Here is a 21946-nt window from a genome sequence, read left to right as displayed (position 1 = left end):
AATCCAGTAACTGATTGTACATTTTAGACAAGGTTTTTATATTATTGTTCAATATCTCATTTTGGAATCTGGAATTTTTATCGGCATATCCTTTATCTTTAGTATCTTTCCTAAACATGTCATTGATCTGGAAATAATGCAGCCAGTCATGGACTTGGTCCTTAACCATTTCGTACGGCTTCATTTTCCACTTTCCTTCTTCTTTAATTAACAGTTGTTCGTAAGTAGCCCAGTTAGTCCTCATATTGATCTTTTTGGCACTCATGACTTCTAGTGGCGACAGCCAGTGGGGAGTTTTGGGTTCTAGCATGTCTTTATACCTCTCCCATACCTCAATCAGTGGACCCCTAAATATATGATTTCCAAAGTCTTTATGCACTTTCCTCCGCCCGTGCCATAAATAGGCATGCCACCCAAATCGGTTGTTGTGTCCCTCTAAGTCTAGCACTTCCTTGTCTTGCAGTTTTATCCAAGTTTTTACCCAGCATAGGCATGACGCCTCGTAATATAGCTTCAAGTCTGGCAGGGCAAAACCTCCCCTTTCCTTCACATCAGTCAGCAATTTAAATTTTATTCTTGGTTTCTTGCCCTGCCAGATAAATTTAGAAATCTCCCTATGCCAGTCTTTAAATATCTTTGTACCTTTAACCACAGGGATATTTTGGAACAAAAAGAATAATCTAGGAAGTACAGACATTTTGATTGTAGCTATTCTGCCCCAAAATGACAGTTTTAGTCTGCCCCATGTTTCAATATCTTTGTTGACTCCTTTCCATACTGTTTCATAGTTATTTTTAAATAGATCTATGTTTTTTGACGTTACCCATACTCCTAGATATTTTGCCTTCCTGGTCACCTCTATTTCGGTTTCTCTTTGTACTTCTTCAACTGTATCGCTTTGCATATTCTTAACTAATATTTTGGTTTTCCTTTTATTTAATTTGAAGCCAGCCACTTTTCCAAATTGGTCAAATTCTTCAAGTGCCTCTTTTATTGAGTCTATTGGGTCTTCCATTGTTACGACCAAGTCATCCGCAAATGCCCTGATTTTATATTCGTTCTGCCCAACCATTACTCCTTTTATACCTTTGTTTTTTCTTATTGAATTTAGGAGGACTTCTAACACCATTATAAACAACAGTGGGGACAACGGGCATCCCTGTCTTGTTCCCTTTGTTATTATCATTTCTGCAGTCTCCACATTGTTTATTATCAACCTTGCCCTCTGTTCGGTGTAAATTGCCTTTATCCCATTATAGAATTCAGTGCCCACTTCCATATATTCCAGTTGTTTCAACAGAAAATCCCAAATCACGTTATCAAACGCTTTCTCAGCGTCCACAAACAACAGCAGACCTTGCTTGTCACACCTGTCTGTTAAGTATTCTATGATGTTAACTATATTCCTTATGTTATCTTTCATGTACCTACCCGGCAGGAAGCCCGCTTGGTCTTTATGTATACTTTCTACCAAAATATCCTTTAGTCTTCTTGCCAGGATTCCCGCAAAGATCTTATAATCTATGTTTAATAAGGAAATCGGTCTGAAATTTTTAATCTGTTGTAGATCTGCATCTTGTTTGGGAATTAATGTAATTAATGCCTCCTTCCATGTCTCAGGTATTTCTCTTTCTTTGAGGATATTGTTCATTACTTCTTGCAATGGGGTCAGCAGAACTAATTCCATCTCTTTATAGTATCTGCCGGTAAACCCGTCTGGGCCAGGGGCTTTCCCTTTTTTTAAATCTTTTATAATTGCTCTAATTTCTTCTACCTCAATTAGGGCACTCAGTTTCTCTTTCTCCACTGTAGAGATCTTATTTATATTCTTATATTTTAGGTATCTTTCTATTTTTCTCAGGTTATTCTTTTCAGTATTTCTAAAAAGTCCTCTATAGAAATCCAAAAAGGCTTTCCTTATTTCTTTAGGTTTGTTTATCTCTTCTCCCTCCACCACAATTTTATTTATTGTATTTTGTTCCTTCCTCTTTTTGAGTTGCCAAGCTAATAGCTTCCCTGATTTATTAGCATATTCGAAACTCCTCTGTCTTAGTTTTTTAACTTTCCATTCTATCTCCCTATTTATCAGCATTGCATATTGAGATTGTAGAACTTTAATGTTCTCTTTTATTCTCTTATTTTTGGGGTTTTTAATTAATTTTTGTTCATTATCCCATATTTGTTGTAGAATCTCTTTTCTCCCTTTTTCTTTTTTTCTGTTCTTAATTACACTCTGTTGGATGAAAAAGCCCCGCATCACCGCCTTGCCTGCATCCCACACTACCTTTGGTTTTGTATCTTTGCCTAAATTGTCCTCAAAGTATTCCTTTAACCTTTTTTGGGCTTTCTCTACTATCTCTTGATCGTCTAACAGATAATCTTTCATTTTCCATCTGTATGATCTTCCTTCCAGCCCTTTCAGTTCCATTTTTATTGGGTTATGGTCCGAAATAGTTTTGGCTTGGATCCCCACCCGTACAGATCTTGGGACTAATTCTGACGAGATCCATATCTGATCTAATCTTGAAGATGAATCTTTAGATTCTGAGTGGAAAGTGTATTGTTTTTCCAGGGGGTATTTAAATCTCCAGATGTCTACCAGATTGCAGTTTTGAGCCAATGAAAAAAAGGTTTTCGGTAGCTTCCCTTCTTTGCCCTTTCCGTCCCTTAGCCTGTCCATCTCTAGCGACACCACACCATTCATATCTCCTAATAATATAATTTTTTGATTGGCATAATCAAGCAACTTTCCTTCCAACATCCTATAAAACTCCGATTTATTATCATTGGGCGCATATATCTTAATTTGGGAAGACTTAAGGGGGGAGTAGAAGAACAGTTTTCAATGAATGTCAACAGCACAAGTATCGGGCTTGCTTCATGTCTAAGGCAAGAAAATCCCAGAGACCTGGTGTCACAACACAAAAAGCTTTGGGTTGCAGCATACTTTACCTAAGAGGTATTCAGAGATCTAAGTGTCTGGGGTGAAATGTTCCTATGTTTTCTCTATGCTCCTATGCTCCTGTTCTCTCTCTCTCTCTCTCTCTCTCACACACACACACACACACACACACACACACGCACACACACTACTGTGTTTTTTTTTTTAAATTCTAATCTACATTTCAAAATATTCATTTAAACTAAGGTTACCAAATGTCCCCGTTTCCTGGGGACAGTCCCCGAATTTACAAATCAGCCCCCATACAAAATCCATTCAAGTTGAAAAGCGTCCCCGGATTCATTGAGAAAAATCTGGTAACCTTAATTTAAACAGCCTTAAATCAATGACTTCCGTTCTTCTCTTTCCGCAGTTCGTTTTGCATACCATACATCCCTGCATATTTTACATGAGCTAAACCATTCAGTATTCCACTGTTACATCCATCAAAACTTATTTACACTGCTGAATTTATCTTAACGCTACCAGCGTTTTTAAATGAACACAATTCCCCCCCCCCAATATGTTCAGTAAACATTTTCCAGTCTTCTTTATATGTATGTTCTTCTTGTTCTCTTATTCTGTGTGTTAAATCTGCAAGTGGCACATATTCCATCAGTTTAAATTGCCATTCTTCTTTGGTTGGGACCTCGCTCGTTTTCCATTTTTGGGCTAGCAAAACACGGGCCTGTGTTTTGCTAGCTCCTACGATCCTGTTCAAGGGTGTTTGCAGCTAATGAACATGGCTAATTGCTATAAGGTATTTCACACAACCTAATTGAGAAGGGACAGTTGCAGAGCAAACACATATGAGAAAAGTGAGGAGCCCATCTTCTGCTATTGTCGACAGATGACACACCTCCCATGGTGCCATAAAAAAATGACAGGCTGTCATGGGTTTTCACAAGCACCCTATAACTTAGGGGAGGGGGCCCTGTGGCTGTCCAGGTGTTTCTGTCCAGAAACCAAGCCACATGAAGAACGGTTGAAGGAGCTGGGTATGTTTCGCCTGGAAAAAAGGATGTTGAAAGGAGATATGAGAGCCATCTTCAAATATCTCAAGGGCTGTCACATGAAAAATGTTTTCTCCTGTTCTGGAGGGTAGGAGCCGAACCAAGTTACAAGGAAGGAGATTCGGACTCAGCATCAGGAATTTTTGATGGTAATAGCAGTTTGACAGTAAAACAGACTCTGCTTATGAACAGGGCCAGATTTAGCTTTGAATATATGCTATATGGAAATTTATGGACCTAATAGGTATCCAAAGCCATTTGCTCATAACAAAATATGTATTTTATCAAAGTAATTAGTGAACTTAATGTTATATTTTGGAAATGTACATTCAGTGTTTTTTCCCCTTTAAATTTTATGGGGCCCCCCTAAACTATAGCTTGTTTAGCTTATATGTAAATCTGTCACTGTTTCTGAAGATGGATGGATGTGCACACTCCACACATTTCAAAGCACGTTATTTCTCCTGAAGTATCCCAGATCTGGTAGGTTGTTAAGGCTGCTGAGAACTGTAGTTCTGTGAGGGGTGAACTACAGTTCCCAGGATTCTTGGGAGAAAGGTTCTTGTGAGCAGAATTAGGTCTACAAGACCTACACAATTATTCAAGCCTGCTAACTGCTGTTAACAGCAAACTGCTAAGTCAATGTGACTTGTGACCCATCTTGGGTGATGACGCATTATCCTAATAAAAAGTAGTCAACCAATCTATGGGACTCAGTCAGAGAGCTGTATGGATTATGTATGGAGTCTTAGTTACTGTGCCTCTGTGATAGCCAGATAGCTGCTATGAGCACTCTGTGTATGCTCTTTAACTATGCTGTTTCTGAACAACTTTATTTTCTCAAGAAAAAGTTTTCTTCTGTTTGTGAAGAAGACTCTGCCTTGATTAATTTACCGCTGCACGACAGGGAGGGTGTGTTTTAAAGTTACAGTATGTAAGCAGTCGGTATCACGGTCATTGGTATTTAGGCTGCCTGGCCGGCATCATCAGGTCTACCCTAAAAAGCTGTTAAGCACAGGATTTTTCTGAATTCATCAGAGACAATATATCCAGCTTCCAGCGCAGATTCTGACTTTTCTGTACCTTCTGTTCCCCACTTGAACTGTCAATAAGACATTTTTCTGCTGATTTCTTTCGATGGTGGCTGTAAATCCCCTCTCACGAACATTCTTTAGAGGCAGCAAACTTTTGAAGAGAGGGACATTCCCAAGAAAGCCGTTATCACGACAAAGAGGGAGGGGACGAGCTTTTTTCTATTGAAGATGCCAAAATGCCCTGTTTGCAAGAATAATTAGGGTAGGAAAAAGGGAAATGGAAAAAAAAGTGCTGGTTCAGTTTACAGATTAGACCCCTAACTCTGCCAATAACCATCTTAGGGGCTTTTTTTTTTTCCAATTTCAGAATGCATGCATTCAAACCAGGCCAGTAAGAAAGCAAGTTCCCCTGTCTGAATGATTGTGGGAGATCAAGAGCAAAACTTCCTTTTAAACTATTGTCTTTTGTCTGAAGGTTTGTTCTGCTATTGCACTCCACTTTTTGGGAACCATTTTTTCTACCGATAGATAGATAGATGATAGATAGATAGATGATAGATAGATAGATAGATAGATAGACAGATCGATAGACAGAGATAGATAGATAATGTTCCAAACATTTAAAAAACAAAACAAAACACCAGAATGAAAAATGTGAGTAGTAACACTTCCTTCAAATATGCCTGGCTGCTTGTGCCTTTCCTCGTTTGTAGCCACTGAGTCAAGTCAGAGCATTGACTGACAAGTGAGTTGTTTAGTCATCAGACAAGAGGAATCATTGGGGTTCCTAAAGAATGTTGTTTTCCCCTCCCCTTTAGTACACTTCTGCATCATTTCCTAGTCCCTGGGATCACTGTAGTTCACCCTTCCTTTTCTTCTAGCAACTGGATATTTCCTGTGGTGGTTTTCTCTGAGATCAGGTACTCTCTAGAAGTTAAACAAAAAAAACCGCTACACAATGAGCTTTGTGGATGTCAAAGAACCCCACACTCTCCCCAAATGGCGATGCAAACTGAATTCTTTGCAGAGATCCGAGATCCTTAAATGTGTTCTGCTGCAAAGGTACTCATTAATTAAGACAGGCATGTCCAAAGTCCGTTTCGGAGGAGGCATAATCCAGCCCGCTTGTCAATCCTAAAAAAAGGTTAACAACTTTGGTCGGCCCTCATGCATGTTCACTTCATCAAATCTGGCCCTCTTTGAAAAAAGTCCCTGGTATACATGCAACGGTATATGTGTTTACTCGGAAGTAAGTCCTTTTGCTTGTAATGGGGCTTACCTCCAGGTAATTGGATGCAGGACAGTAGTCCTTGTGCCTTTAAGAAAGGTGTGGTAGATACCTAGCATGTGCTTGGTTGTTGGGGCTGCCACTGTCTCCCCCCCCCCAATTTTTTTATTGGTTTTCACAAAATTGCAAACACACAAACAAACAAACAAACAAACATAAACCATAACCTTATTAAAATTAATCTTACTAACATTGTTAAGTGACTTCCTCGCATCCCCCTGGTTGAATTTCAATGCAGATCCTTTTAACTGTTTTCCAAACAAAGTTCTTATAAGCTTAACTTAAACACTTAACATCATTCTATCTTACCAATTCAACATTAAACATATTGATTCATCACTTAACTTATTTAAATCCTAAGCCTATCTAGTAGGTAAAGGTAAAGGGACCCCTGACCGTTAGGTCCAGTCGTGGCCGACTCTGAGGTTGCAGCGCTCATCTCGCTTTATTGGCTGAGGGAGCCAGCGTACAGCTTCTGGGTCATGTGACCAGCATGACTGAGCCGCTTCTGGCGAACCAGAGCAGCGCATGGAAATGCCGTTTACGTTCCTGCTGGAGCGGTATCTATTTATCTACTTGCACTTTGGTGTACTTTCAAACTGCTAGGTGGGCAGGAGCAGGGACCAAGCAACAGGAGCTCACCCCGTTGCGGGGATTCGAACCGCCGACCTTCTGCTCAGCAAGTCCTAGGCTCTGTGGTTTAACCCACAGCGCCACCCACGTCCCAAGCCAATCTAGTACTTGCAAGCTATTTCCAATTAATTTAACTTAATGTATTTAACTAAGGGGCTGCCACTGTCTTGCTCTGTGCTGCGATCTGGTGGCTTAAGATGCAACAGCAGCACTTCTGGTCTCCTTTCCTCCTGTCTTGGCAGGATCGGGCTATAATTGGTCCTCAGGAAGCCAAACCACGTCTTCAGGCGAGGTAGAGGGCTGTTCCCAGTGCTGCTGAGGATCATGCCAATGGTGGCAGAGAACTGCAACCCTTCAGATGTTTATGGACTGCAACTGCTCATGCCCCTGACTATTGGCTATGTTTGCTTGGGCTGATGGGTGTTGAAGGACCACAGGCCAGCCATTCCTGGTCTACAGGCACTTTGATCCCTAATCTTCCTGCACAGCTACAGTTCCCAAAGTAGTTTAACAGGGAAATCTGGGATTTGTCGCTTTGTGAGGAGCAATGATTCTTCAATATCAACTTCGTTGGACTGGTCATGTTGTGTGGATGCCTGATGATCGTCTTCCAAAGAAACCACTCTATTCCGAACTTAAAAATGGAAAGCGTAATGCTGGTAGTCAACGAAAGAGGTTCAAAGACTCTCTCAAGGCAAATCTTTAAAAATGTAGTATAAACACTGACAAGTGGCAAACACTTGCCTGTGAGCGCTCCAATTGGAGAACAGCCTTTACCAAAGGTGTCATGGGCTTTGAAGACGCTCGAACTTAGGACGAAAGGGAGAAACTTGCTAAGAGGAAGGCACACTTGGCAAATCCACACTGTGATCCACTCCCGCCCAGAAACCAATGTCCCCACTGTGGAAGGACGTGTGGATCCAGAATTGGGCTCCACAGTCACTTATGGACTCACTGTTAAAACCATGTTTATGAAAGACAATCTTACTCGGCTACGAGGGATCACCAAAGAAGACGATGACAATACTAGCAGAAGGGAGGTTTTAGACTGTTTTGCAACCATGAGAGAGAGAGAGAGATTGAGAGCACACAGAGGGAACTTAGAGGAAGAATCACAGGAGCTGCTTGAATTGGCTGTCATTTCCCCCTTGCTACTTGTTGTGAGAATTCCTGCATACCAGGAGAGGCGATCCCATAGGTACATGGTTCCTAGGGGTGTCTTAACATCTCTCAGCACCCTGAACAAACTACATTTCCCAGGATTCCTGGCAGGGAAATATGGCTGTTTAAAGGGGCAGAGTAGTGTTTCAAATGTGTAGAGGTTGCCTTTGTCCCATGGAGTGCTTAGAAAAAGAGATGACAGAAGAACAGAAGAAGAGAAGAAGAGTTTGGATTTGACATCCCGCTTTATCACTCCCCTTCAGGGAGCGGCTAACAATCGCCTTTCCTTTCCTTCCCCACAACAAACACTCTGTGAGGTGAGTGGGGCTGAGAGACTTCAGAGAAGTGTGACCAGCCCAAGGTCACCCAGCAGCTGCATGTGGAGGAGCAGGGAAGCAAACCCAGTTCCCCAGATTACGAGTCCACCGCTCTTAACCACTACACCACACTGGCTCTCACAGCAGCCGGAAAATAAAGTAAATTGCTGAAGCAGAGAGAAGACAGAAGCGATGGAATCTTGAAGGAGAAGGTGGCAAGACCTGTAATGGAAAGGTAGCTTAGAAAGGAGAAGTGAAAAAGAACATTGGTTTTGTTGGAAGTTTTCTGTGCTTCAAATTGCCAATTCAGCAATGCAAATTCGGAGGCAAAGGATGGGAAGTGGACTATGATGCAACTTTGCGTATATGATTTCTAAAAATAGCCCCTTGGCTGATGATGTAAAGGCCGGCTCTATGGAATAAATAGAGCCCGTCTTGGCCACCAAAACTGCACCCTGGCAAGCGCTGAAAGCTGAGTTCTCCCTTTGCTGAGTGTGCAACTGACAACCGAATCCAGAATGGGATCCTGCTTCCTGGCTGTGCTGTTTGCCCTGCTTCTTACCTCCCACATCAGCTATGCAGGTAAGTACCAGCGTGGGGTTTTCTTCTCCTGCTTTACTCCTCTGATTGGTCATTCATGATTACAATCTTAAGTTTATCCCTTCAGTTTGTTTAATGTATTTCTATACTGCCCAGTAACCAAGGTCCTCTGGCCAATTTACAGAATGGAGCTTAGCAACCATCAAATTTATCAAGCAACTGCTTTTGTCTTTTATTTCCCTGCCACCCTTTTGTCCACGGAGCTCGATTCTTTGCCTCACAACAATCCTGTGAGGGAGGGCTGGGCCTAAGAGACAGTAGCTACCCTTTCTCTTCGAGGTGGGCAGAATTCTGAACCTGTCAGAAATGTTATTTCCTTTTACATTTCTATACCGCCTTTGCTCCGGAGAGTTTGAGGTGGGACAGGGCTCCCCCCCCCCAACTGCTTGATTGCTCGCTCAGAAACTAAAGACCAGACCTATTGAGTGAGGTGAAAGGAAGCAGCAAACATTGACTGTACTATTGTGCCTCCTCTAGAGAATTTGCCCTTCCCCTGGTTTTCTCCACCCCCATCGTTCTGCCCGGACAATGAGGTCCAGTTCCGAGGGCCTTCTGGCGGTTCCCTCGCTGCGAGAAGCCAAGTTACAGGGAACCAGGCAGAGGGCCTTCTCGGTAGTGGCACCCACCCTGTGGAATGCCCTCCCTTCAGATGTGAAGGAAATAAGCAGCTATCTTCTCTTTAAAAGACATCTGAAGGGAGCCCTTTTTAGGGAAGCTTTTAATGTTTAATAGACTATTGTATTTTAATATTTTGTTGGAAGCTGCCCACATGGGTGGGGTATAAATATAATTATAATTATAATTATAATATTGGCAGCCTTTGCCTCCCTTCCCAAGAAATCATTGAGAAACTACAGTGGTACCTCGGGTTACATACGCTTCAGGTTACATATGCTTCAGGTTACAGACTCCGCTAACCCAGAAATATTACCTTGCGTTCAGAACTTTGCTTCAGGATGAGAACATAAATCGTGTAGCGGCAGCAGGAGCCCCATTAGCTAAAGTGGTGCTTCAGGTTAAGAACAGACCTCCAGAACAAATTAAGTTCTTAACCCGAGGTAACACTGTATAGGATTAGTGCTAAACAATGTAGAGATGCTGTTCTCAGTAGGCAGTTCTGCCAAGTCCCAGGTGTTTTGAAATGCCTTTATGTCTGCCTAGAGATCTCTCAAATTCTCAATCGCTGTATCTTCTGCCCACAGCTATCTTTGATCCAACAATAGGCTGCAAATGTGCAAAAGTAAGGTCCAGATTCATCCCTCCTTCTCAATACGAAAGTGTCAGTATTTTCCCGCCTGGAAGCGCCTGCAACAAGATGGAAGTAATGTAAGTGACCTCAGTAATCCATGACCATCATAGCAAAGATCCAAAACAACTTGCGCATTTCCTACATAACTTAGGGTTGCCATATGTCCAGAATTCCACCCCCGCCAACCTCTCTGAAATGCTGCAGTTGGAAGCAGTGTCCAGGCAGAAATCACTTAAAAATGTCTGGGAAAATCTGGAGGCATGGGCAACCTATGTTTTCTTTAAAAAATACACCAAACAACAAAAAAAAAACAGCTCAATGATTTTGTGCAAAACAGTTCAACAACTTTGCCAGAAAAAGTTCAACAGCTTTTCTGCCCAGATTTTCAATGTTGTGGCAATCGTAACATAACTAATTACTCCCCTCCCCTCCATCTTTCAACTGGTTTCTGTCTTCTGGTGTGGCAACAAGCCCTGTGTAAGGGTTCTGTATATAAAAAGAACATTCTAAAGTTATTTGTGGTTAAGCCCAATGGGTTAAGTTCACTGACACTTAAAAGCGCAATTCTTCGCAGGTTTACCTGGAAGTAAGCCTCACTCTCTTCAGTGGGTCTTATTCCCTCATTAGCAGATTTCGTCTATTTCCTATTTGCAGACAGGCAATTCCTGCGCTGTGATGGCTCAGTCGGTAGAGCATGAGACTCTCAATCTCAGGGCTGTGGGTTTGAGCCCCATGTTGGGCAAAAGATTCCTAAATTGCAGGGGGTTCGACTAAACGACCCTCGTGGTCCTTTCACCTCTATGAATCACATCCCGACATCCAATGTTGTATATTTCCATTATTTTGTTTGGCAGTTATCCTTGCCATCTCTTGTGTATTTTTTTGCGTTCACACACTCCTGCTTCTCAGCACATATCTGCATTAAAGGTAAAGGGACCCCTGACCATTAGGTCCAGTCATGGCCGACTCTGGGGTTGCGGAGCTCATCTCGCTTTATTGGCCGAGGGAGCCGGCGTACAGCTTCCAGGTCATGTGGCCAGCATGACTAAGCCGCTTCTGGCAAACCAGAGCAGTGCACAGAAACGCCATTTACCTTCCCGCCACAGCGGTACCTATTTATCTACTTGCACTTTGACGTGCTTTCGAACTGCTAGGTTGACAGGAGCAGGGACCGAGCAACGGGAGCTCACCCTGTCGCGGGGATTCGAACCGCTGACCTTCTGATCGGCAAGTCCTGTGCTCTGTGGTTTAACCCACAGCGCCACCCGCGTCCCGCTATCTGCATTACTTGCCATTAAATATCACCCTGCCATGTGCTGTATTATGCCTATGGTGGGAAACCTCTGACCTGTGTGGTCCTAACTGACTTCCCCATTTGGCCCATGAGGTCATTTTGGTTACAAGAGATGTTCACGCATGATGCAACACACATGTAAAGGGGCATTGTGTGAATGACATTCCCGCATCGCAGGGGGTCGGACTAGATTACCCTCGGGGTCCCTTCCAACTTGACAGTTCTGTGATTCTATGACTGTGCAGATGCTGGATTTCAAAGTCAAAATAGCAACTAGATGCCTGAAAAAATGTAGAGTAGCAATTGCAGGTACTGCTGTACTGGACCTAATGGTCAGGGGTCCCTTTACCTTTTGGTTATTGTATTTTATTGTATGGTTATGGTATATTGTTGTTCCTGGGTGCAGGCTGCAAGTTGTTCTTCCTTGTTATCATAGAAGGAAACACAAAACTGATTAGACAAATAAGTGGGTGAGCTAGAGATAGGTCTCTGTGGCCATCAAGCAGTCTCCTCTCTAAGGTTTATTGATGAGGCTTCCAGTTCAGCTTGTCTGCTTTGCACAAAACTGCTAATTCCAAATTCTTTCCACTTTGCTTGTTTTACAGAATCACAATCAGGGAGAAAGGAACCAAAGTATGCGTCAACCCCGAAGTAAAATGGGTGCAGAATTTAGTGAAGATAGTTAAAGGTACGTAAGTTCCAATAGACATTCCCCTCCCTGGCTGCCATTGAGCCTGCGAACTGGTCTGTCTAGCCGGCCCAGCATTCTCTAACAGCCTGGAAGCAACATTCAATACTACTACTACTAGTACTACTACTGCTACTGCTACTACTACTACTAATTTATTTATACCCTGCCCATCTGGCTGGGTTTCCCCAGCCACTATGGGCGGCTTCCAACAGAACACAGAACACTAAAATACAATAACCAAAAGGTAAAGGGACCCCTGACCATTAGGTCCAGTAGTAGCCGACTCTGGGGTTGCGGTGCTCATCTCGCTTTATTGGCTGAGGGAGCCGGTGTACAGCTTCCAGGTCATGTGGCCAGCATGACTAAGCTGCTTCTGGCAAACCAGAGCAGTGCACGGAAACGCCGTTTACGTTCCCGCCGGAATGGTATCTATTTATCTACTTGCACTATGACGTGCTTTCGAACTGCTAGGTTGGCAGGAGCAGGGACCAAGAAACGGGAGCTCACCCCGCCACGGGGATTCGAACCACCAACCTTCTGTTTCGCAAGTCCTAGGCTCTATGGTTTAACCCACAGCTTCACCCGCATCCCTTTTATTAAACATTAAAAGCTTCCCTAAATAGGGCTGCCTTCAGATGTCTTCTAAAAGTCTGATAGTTGTTTTTCTCTTTGACATCTGGTGGGAGGGTGTTCCATAGGACGGGTGCCACTACCGAGAAGGCCCTCTGCCTGGTTTCCTGTCACTTGGCTTCTCACAGGGAGGGAACTGCCAGAAGGCTGTCGGCGCTGGACCTCAAGGTCCCAGGCAGCAATCGTTCTCTGCTCTCCTACTTGGAGATGCCCCTGCCCCCTTCCAGTGCATTTCGGATAGCATGCACTTTGGCCTTAGAATGGAATTTCCCCATCTTTTAAACAAGCAGCCTGCAGAATGTACAGGCCGCCAAGCTGACCGCAGTATTACTGGATTCTTGCCCACAGGCCTGTCGCGAAAAGAAAAGAGGAAGTTTACTGATCCTCAGCCTTTCTGTTCACCTTGGCTGGGGGTCACAAGTTCCGCAGGGCTGTGTCAACACAGAAAATGTACGTTTGTGATTTTTACCATATTCCATTTCTTTTTTTATTTACAATTCAATCGCAGGAACTCAAAAGTCTACTGCTGCTGCTGCTGCTGCTGCTGCTGCGAACCGAGGTCTGTGATGGCCCTGGAAGGCAAAAGGATGGATGATGCCCCAGCCAGTCCCAAATGTGAAGCTTGGCACTTTTCCTCTCTGCTTTTCAAATTCTGTCTGCCCAAGGAAATGGTGGGAGGGGGAGACCCAGGGGCGGAGGAAGGGAGGTGCAGTGGGGGTGGGCCACCCCACTGAGGGGCATGACAAAATTCTGGGTGGCACTCACCGCAGGGCCTGCAGCAGGCCTGAGCCACGCGTCTCTCCTGGGAGCGACAGGGTGGCTTGGGCTCCCACAGGTTCCGCGCTGCCCCATGTGCTGGTCCTGGGGGCTAACCGAGAGGCGGGGTCCAAGTCCAGTCCAAGGTTGAAGGTGTGGTATGGAGGCTGTCCGTCAAAGCTGTAGCTGGGTCCAAGGTCAGGTGGGGTCAGGAACTCTGACAGAAGAGCAGGACAGGGTGCAGGCAGGAACAGGCTAGCAACAATGTTGCTCCCGCAACCTGGGACTGGGCTGGCTGGCTTTTATCTGCCCCGAGGCATAGGGCGGCCCTGGTCCACAGGTGACTCGCCTCTCCTGGCCTGGAGGCGAGCACTCCTCCTGTGGGAACTTAGTTCCCTCCGCCTCTCTGCCCTGAGCCTCTGCAGCTCAGGAGAGGTTGGAGGGTTACCGGACCCAGAGGCAACCTCAGCTTCCTCTGACGGGGCTGAGAGTGGAGCACCTGCAGGCAATGGGTCCTCCATTACCTCAGGGGTCGGAGCAGACTCAGCTGGTGCCTGCATCTGAGGATCCAGCACACGTGAGGACCCTTCAGGCTCAGGCCCCAGCCCCGGCTCATCTGCTTCTGGAGGCAGGGACTCCTGTGCAGGCTGGGATTCCTCAGATTCAGCCTCCGAGTCCAAATCCCAGGCCATCACACCCCAAACGGTACGCCCACCTCCTCCCCCTCAGCTGTAGGGCGGTTGAGTGGGAGGAGGCAGGCAGACAGAGACCTCAGAGCCCCCCGGAGTGTCCTGCCCTGGCTGGCCCCACCCCTATGGCAGCTGGCCCCGCCCTTGGATGCATGGCACGTGCACCGCCCAATCGGCTTGCTCCACCGCTGGGGAGACCCGAATCTTGTCCAAGCTGTAAATTAGACTGGGCTTGCATTTCTGAAAATCTGCCTCTCTCTCTCTCCAGCTCTACAGTTCTGTGATCCTAACTCCACCTCTCCGCAAAATTGTAGCTTTAGGTGAGACTTAGGGAGACTTCTGCAGATCCTCAGGATATCTTAACACAACATTAGTATGAACTGTGCGAGATTTTCAGAAATGCAAAATTGCGATAAACTGTATGGGTGGTTGTGGGGAGGTTTGCCTGAAATTGAGAAGTGGCAACTGTTGTCCCACCGTGCGGTTGGAAGAAAATCTGATTGGGTTGGGGGTCAAGCAGGAAAGTAGAGATGTTCCAGTTCTGCTTGCCTTTTCCACATGTGCCACTATAGCCCCATATCTCTCCTCCACACCCTCCATTTTTCTCTGTCCTCCTGTGTTTTGAAATGCAGGTTTCTCCCTTCCCATAAATGCAGTTCCCAAAATTCTCAGGTTTGGCCTTTCTTGGTTCACCCTGTTTTCAGAAGCCTGACCACTTGCTTTCTAGCAGAATCGAAATATATTTAAAATACTGCTGGAGCAGGAATTGCAATATGATTAGAACCACGGAAGAATAATGTGGCAGTTCACTTGTTAGCATAAATTTAAAAAAACAGAAACGTGTTATTATATCTTCTAGCAGACTGTTGCCGTTTCCTGTAATCTGTTGTTGTTTTTTTAATTTACAATCCCGCTAGAATGTGATTATATTTAAAGTGATTGGGTTTTTTTGTTGTTGTTACTGTATGTTTAATTACATAATAGTCAAACAATAAAATTTATCTCGCTAAGTGATGTGTCTCCTTTTAATCGGATTTTAGAGAGTACTGGGTTTTGGCATTCACACAACAAGCATTTGGTGCAGCTACAGAAGCACTCAGAAGTGAAAGTCTTATATTTTGCTAGCAGGGCAATTCTATGAAAATGTCAACCTACAGACTCTTTTTATTTTCATATATAAGTCTGTATCATCCTAAAGGTGATTTTGCATTAAGTTTCATTACCTGGCAATAGTTTTTGAAACAGGCATTTTACTTGTGTGTAAAACAACCAAAAATATGGCATGCAATATGACAAAGAATTTATCTGTTCCCTGTAGCCTTATGAGGCTTTGCCCTCGGGTGGGAAAAATATTGCACCCGGGAAAGGGAAGTGGGAGTCAGACACTCAAGGAATAGTTTTGGAGAAAAAGCTTTTATTTCTACCATCCATGAACTGGTAGAAGGAGCAAGTGTGATAGTTCACAAAAAGCATGCACGAGTTCACAGTCATGTGCACAGAGCATATATACCCATTCCATTTCCCTCCCCCTTTCTCCTCCTTCTTCCAGAGTCCTGCCCCATGAGTTCCTCTGAGCATGAACAGAAAGCTGTCTTGGGACTATTGTGGACTCTTGGCGCCCTTCCCAGGAAAGGGGTGGTGGTGAGAAGCCAAGGGGTTTCAGAGTGTTCAGATATGTTTCAATCTCTTGTTCTGGCATAGTTCCCGGAAAGTAAGTTGACCTTACTGTTTGGCAAGGTCAACTATAGCCTGAGAAGCGACCTTTGTTACAGTAGTAATAATAATAATAATAATAAATTTTTATTTGTATCCCGCTCTCCCCAGCCAAAGCCAGGCTCAGAGCGGCTAACATCATATAAATAAGACAATATGCATAATACAATATGCAATATGCAAATAAAATAACGTTCAACATTCATTAAAACAATATAGAATAATATTAAATATCAGCATTTCAAAATTAAACAGAAATCTACTCAACAGCTACAACAAGTAATTTCTAAACTCCAATCAATAAAACAACAGCAAACCACAGTGCACAACATAATACAATACAAAATGAAAAGCAGAGACTGGAGGGTAGGGCAAGGCAGGTGGAAAAAGAGGCCTTGCCTGATGGAGTCTCTCCCCTCACAGTTCTTCCTCCATGAGGAAGTTCTTCCCTTATGAGGAGACCCAGGGCCAGGGGGTGGGGCAAGGCAGGTAGAGCCAAATGTTACAGCAGAGCCAAATGTTTCTGATGCTTAGCTAATGCCTTTTAGCTGCTGAGAAAAATGATTTTGAAAAGCTTTGAGAAGCTTTGAGCCTGCTTTGGTGGGGGGTGACTTCGGGCCTAGGTGAGGTCACCTGTCCTCACCTCCTACATCCCCACCCCCTAAAGTTGTGTAAAAGAGCTCTCCAAGAGGTTAATTATCCTTTGTTTTATTGATACATTTGCCTTCTTGTCTGCTGAAATGACAATAAATTTTATGTTAGGAACAAAATCAGATGCACTCAGGGCAATAAAATTTGGTTGGTTGAGCCTGTTGTGTTAGTCACAAAAACACACACTCCTCCGTCTCTCAGACAACAAAGGAGGATTCCTTGGGGCTGTACTTTAGCAAGGTGTTGAGCAGTGCTATTTCTCTAGAAAAAGAGGTACTGGAACTCACCATGAACACCTCCCTTGATCTATTAAATAATAATAATAATAATAATAATAATAATAATAATAATAATAAACAAATTTTATTTATACCCCGCCCTCCCCAGCCGAAGACGGGCTCAGAGCGGCTAACAACAGTAAAATTATACAGCATTCTAAAATCAATTCATTATAAAATCAGTTCAAATCAAATTAATGGCAACCCAATGGTTGGGTTGGCTAGAGTTCTGTGAAGAATTACCAAAGGAGGGGGTCAGGCTGTGCCTTGGCCAAAGAACTGGTGGAACAGCTCCATCTTACAGGCCCTGCGGAAAGATGTCAAGTCCCGCAGGGCCCTAGTCTCTTGTGACAGAGCGTTCCACCACATCGGGGCCACAGCCGAAAAAGCCCTGGCTCTGGTTGAGGCCAGCCTAACATCTCTGTGGCCCAGGACCTCCAAGATGTTTTTATTTGAAGACCGTAAGGTCCTCTGTGGGACATACCAGGACTTTGAATTCTGTGACTCAAGGGCCAGCCCATGCCCAGGGGTTTTCTCGCACATTTTGCTTCATCCTGACATGCAGTAGTGATGCTTGCAAGCAATACTAAATAAAATAATAATAATAATAATAATAATAATAATAATAATAATAATAATAATAATAAATAAGAATGGCAATAATAACATGGCTGAAATCCAGGACCATGCATGGGGGAATCAGCGATTTCCTAAGCAAGACCCTCTGGGAGCAACGAAACACCTTCTCCAAAGCCTATCAGTTCAGTTTTGTTTGAAGAAGTTGTGCTGATAGGGACAAACTATTGCAGGGATCATTCCAAACGTACGGGAGCTGTGACGTATTCCTGGGCATATGCAGAGTGCATGTCCGTCCTCAGGCAGGGATGAGCAACCTGCAGCCTTGCAGATCTTATCCAGGTGAGTAGCCTCCAGCCCTCCGTGCTATCTGGGGCTGATGGAAGTTGGAAGTCCAATAGCATAGGGAGGTGCTGCGTGTCAAGATCCTCCATTGGCTCCCAGTACGTTTCTGAGCACAATTCAATGTGTTGGTGCTGACCTTTAAATCCCTAAATGGCCTTGGCCCAGTATACCAGAAGGAGCGTCTCTACCTCCATCGTGCTCCCGGACATTGAGGTCCAGCACCAAGGGTCTTCTGGCGGTTCCCTCCCTGAGAGGCGTGAGGTTACAGGGAACCAGGCAGAGGGCCTTCTCGGTGGTGGCACCTGCCCTGTGGAATGACCTCCCATCAGATGTCAAGGAAATAAACAACAATCTGACTTTTAGAAGACATCTGAAGGCAGCCCTGTTTAGGGAATTTTTTAATGTTAGATGTTTTATTCTGTTTTTAATCTGTTGGGAGCCACCCAGAGTGGCTGAGGAAACCCAGCCAGACAGGCAGGGTATAAGTAATAAATTATAAATTATAATTATAATTATTATTATCCCCACTGGTTAGGGGGTCAGGGTCTCCATGGAAGCTTGAGTCCTTTCAAGTTTTAAAGGACTCAACGTCTCGCTGAAAAAACCCCAACAAACATCTTTATCACAGGGTACATTTTCAAGAGGAGATGTAGGGAAGCAGGAATGTTCAAGTTGCGCTCCCTGTGTTGCTTTCAACCTCCTTCTCTATTTGTCTCAGGCGTCTGAGAACATTGAACTTCCCTCCATAAACACAAGGCCACACTGCGCTCTGGTGGGCAGAGAGATCTCTGCAAGTCCCATTGCAATGAGTTATTTTCAGTGACTAGCAGTTCATTTGCCAATTGTTGTGCAAATCAGCCCTGCAAGAGGGTTAAGAAAAACAAAACTCCTCTGAGCTAACGTGTAGACCTCTTGGGCTATCTGTAGGCTTTGAATTCTGTGACTCACGGGCCAGCCCACGCCCAGGGTTTTCTTGCCTTCAAAAGCTGTCCGGGATAGCGGAGAAACACGCTGCGTTTCTCCACTCTCCCGGGAAGGCAGGCAGGGGGGAACAAAGACTTTCGGGTCCGAAGATCAATAAGCAAGGGGTCACAAAGTCAGGGGTCCGAGGATCAAGAAGCAAGGAGTCACGAAGTCAGGGGTCCAAAGATCAATAAGCAAGGGGTCACAAAGTCAGGGGTCCGAGGATCAAGAAGCAAGGAGTCAAGAAGTTAGGGGTCCGAGGATCAAGAAGCAAGGAGTCACGAAGCCGAGGTTCAAGCAAGCAAGGGTCCGAGGATCAGGAAGCAAGAAGCCAAATGCAGCAAGGCAGGGAATGTGTTGCTGTGGCAAAGAGCCGAAGGGAAATGCTGACCTTATATCCCTTCCCAGCTCTTGCCACCAGGTGCTGTGAGTTTCCAATCGGCCTCACCTTGCCTCTCCAGAACAAACTTAGGAAGGCTCCAGCCCTGCAAAGTCCTATTGGTCACAGGGCTTGGCTCCTGCACACACACCTGACATCAAGACTCCTTGCGCTCTGCTCTGTTCCCTCTTTCATCCTGCCCAGGGGGCCCTGTCCTTTCTCTGTCCCTCAAAGCTGGCTGTCACACAGGGCTGGGCTTCGGCGATGGCAGCTTCTCCTCCTCCTCGCCCGCTTTCCAGCGGCCACCATGAGCTGCCCAAGAGAGGAGGCCGGCAGCAGCAACAGACATGGAGAGGCAATAGAATTCTCCCTTGCACTCAGGGCAAGCGCTGTCTCAACCTCCGCCTTGCACTCAGTGGTGGCAGCACTGCAGGGTGGCTGGGTGGGAACCAGGGCCAGATTTAGGTTTGATGAGGCCCTAATCTACTGAAGGTGATGGGGCCCTTTATATGTCCAGCTGTCCTTTGTCAACAACAAATTGTCGCTGTTTTTTGTGTAGAATATATGCTTTATGGTAATTTATGGGCCTAGCAGGTATCGAAAGCCATTTGCACATAACAAAATGTGTCTTTTATCCAAGTAATTGTTGAACTGAAATACAATTAAGAAGAAGTATATTAATAGCGAAATAATTATTAAGCTCTAACTTAAAATGGTTTTTTGTTCATAACAAAATTAATAATGCAAACACACTGGCATTTGGCAATAACAAAATAGAAACGCAATTTACAAAGACTCATAATTTAGTCTCTAGAAACTTGCTACAACATGAAATAATAATAGGAAACCCGTGATATTTTAGGGAGCAGGCTAGCAGGCGGGGCCCATGACTTACATCAGAAGAACCTACACAACACAAAACACTGTTGCTGTATGTAGGTTTTACAGTGGTGCCCTGCAAGACGAATGCCTCGCAAGACGAAAAACCCGCTAGACGAAAGGGTTTTCCGTTTTGGAGGCGCTTCGCAAAACGAATTTCCCTATGGGCTTGCTTCGCAAGAAGAAAGCCCATAGGGAAATCTCCGGGGACCTCTTTTAAATGCTGGCGGTGGGGAGCAAAGCCTTCCCCCCCCTCCGGCCTTCAGAAGAAGTCCAGGAAGGCTGGCGGGGGCCGAAAGGCTTTGCTCGCCACCGCCAGCATTTTAAAAGCAGTCCGGGATAGCAGGGAAGCGCTTCCCGCTATCCCGAATGGCCTTTGAAGGCAGGCGGGGGGGAGCAAAGACTTTTGCCCCCCGCCCGCCTTCAGAAGAGGTCCTGGACCTCTTCTGAAGGCCGGCGGGGGGCAAAAGTCTTTGCTCCCCCCTGCCTGCCTTCCTGGGAGAGCGGAGAAAAGCAGCACGTCTCTCCGCTGTCCCGGACGGCTTTGAAGGCAGGCGGGGGGGAGCAAAGACTTTTGCCCCCCGCCCGCCTTCAGAAGAGGTCCTGGACCTCTTCTGAAGGCCGGCGGGGGGCGAAAGTCTTTGTCCCCCCTGCCTGCCTTCCCGGGAGAGTGGAGAAACGCAGCGTGTTTCTCCGCTATCCCGGATGGCTTTTGAAGGCAGGCGGGGGGGAGCAAAGACTTTTGCCCCCCGCCTGCCTTCAGAAGAGGTCCAGGACTTCTTCTGAAGGCTGGTGGGGGGCAAAAGTCTTTGTCCCCCCTGCCTGCCTTCCCGGAGGCTTTTAAATCGCCCCGGGACAGCGGAGAATTCCTCCGCTGTCCCGGGTCGATTTAAAAATGCTGGCGGGCGGCAGCGCTGCCGCCCGCCAGCATTTTAAGATCGCCCCGGACAGTGGAGAAGTCCTCCGCTGTCCCGGGAAGGCAGGCGGGGGGGAAGCAAAGACTTTCGCCCCCGCCGGCCTTCAGAAGAGGTCGGGGGACAGACTGTCCCCGGACCTGGTCTGAAGGCGGTTTCCATAGGATTGCATTGATTGATTTTCAATGCATTCCTATGGGAAACCGTGCTTTGCAAGACGAAAAACTTGCAAGACGAAAAGACTTGCGGAATGAATTAATTTCGTCTTGCGAGGCACCACTGTATTTTATTTCTTTTTTATCTTATATTTTGGAAATGTACATTATTTTTTTCCTTCAAATTTTTTTGGGGGCCCCCAAGAGAGTGGGGCCCTAAGCTATAGCTTGTCTAGCTTATACGTAAATCTGGCACTGGGGGGAATAGGGAATCAAAGCTCCTGGGATCAAATCAGAAGCTGGGAGGGCTTTCATAATTCTGGGACTGTCCCTGGAAAATTGGGACCTTGGAGGGAATGGCAAAAGGTGGGGGAGAAAGTTCCACAGCACAAGTGGAAATCCTTGCCCTTCCGAAGCTCTGAATATTGACTGCGAAATTTGCTGTGATGTTTCTTCAATTTGCACGGGTTTTGCATCATTCGCTCTTTGACTTCCACTAGTCACAGGCGAAGGGTTTTCCCACTGCACAGTTTTTCGGGCCCTGAGACCTTGGCTGGTCCTGTTGTAAAAGGTGAAGACAGAACAATGACTTCCTTTGTGGCTCTGTTTAGGTCTTGGCAAGAAACCCCCCATTTTCGTCCTTCCCCGTTTCCTTTCTATTGCAGAACTCAAAAGGAAGAAACGTTTTTTGCTAAGAACAAAAATAACCTGAGTTGCGTTTCTTTCTTGTCCTCCTGCGTCTCAGAGAATAGAAAATTAAAAGACATGTTCCGTATCTCTCCCATACATTCAGCTAC

The 21946-nt window shown here is 45.2% G+C and overlaps 1 protein-coding gene across 1 annotated transcript; it reads left to right on the top strand.

Annotated features, from left to right (window-relative positions):
- The first annotated feature begins 8731 nt into the window (after window positions 1-8731).
- LOC310852881 (C-X-C motif chemokine 10-like) lies at window positions 8732-15306 on the top strand. Its single transcript, XM_083757017.1, has 4 exons — window positions 8732-8969; window positions 10190-10313; window positions 12136-12218; window positions 13360-15306. The coding sequence occupies exons 1-4, from the start codon at window positions 8906-8908 to the stop codon at window positions 13416-13418; spliced, it is 330 nt and encodes a 109-aa protein (XP_083613143.1). The 5' UTR covers window positions 8732-8905; the 3' UTR covers window positions 13419-15306.
- Window positions 15307-21946: the final 6640 nt, after the last annotated feature.

This window comes from Podarcis gaigeae, assembly GCF_964106915.1.
Source record: "Podarcis gaigeae genome assembly, chromosome: 9".
In the NCBI taxonomy this organism is placed as follows: Eukaryota; Metazoa; Chordata; class Lepidosauria; order Squamata; family Lacertidae; genus Podarcis; species Podarcis gaigeae.
Note: the sequence above shows the minus strand (reverse complement) of the source record. Positions and strands in the feature narration are given on the sequence as shown.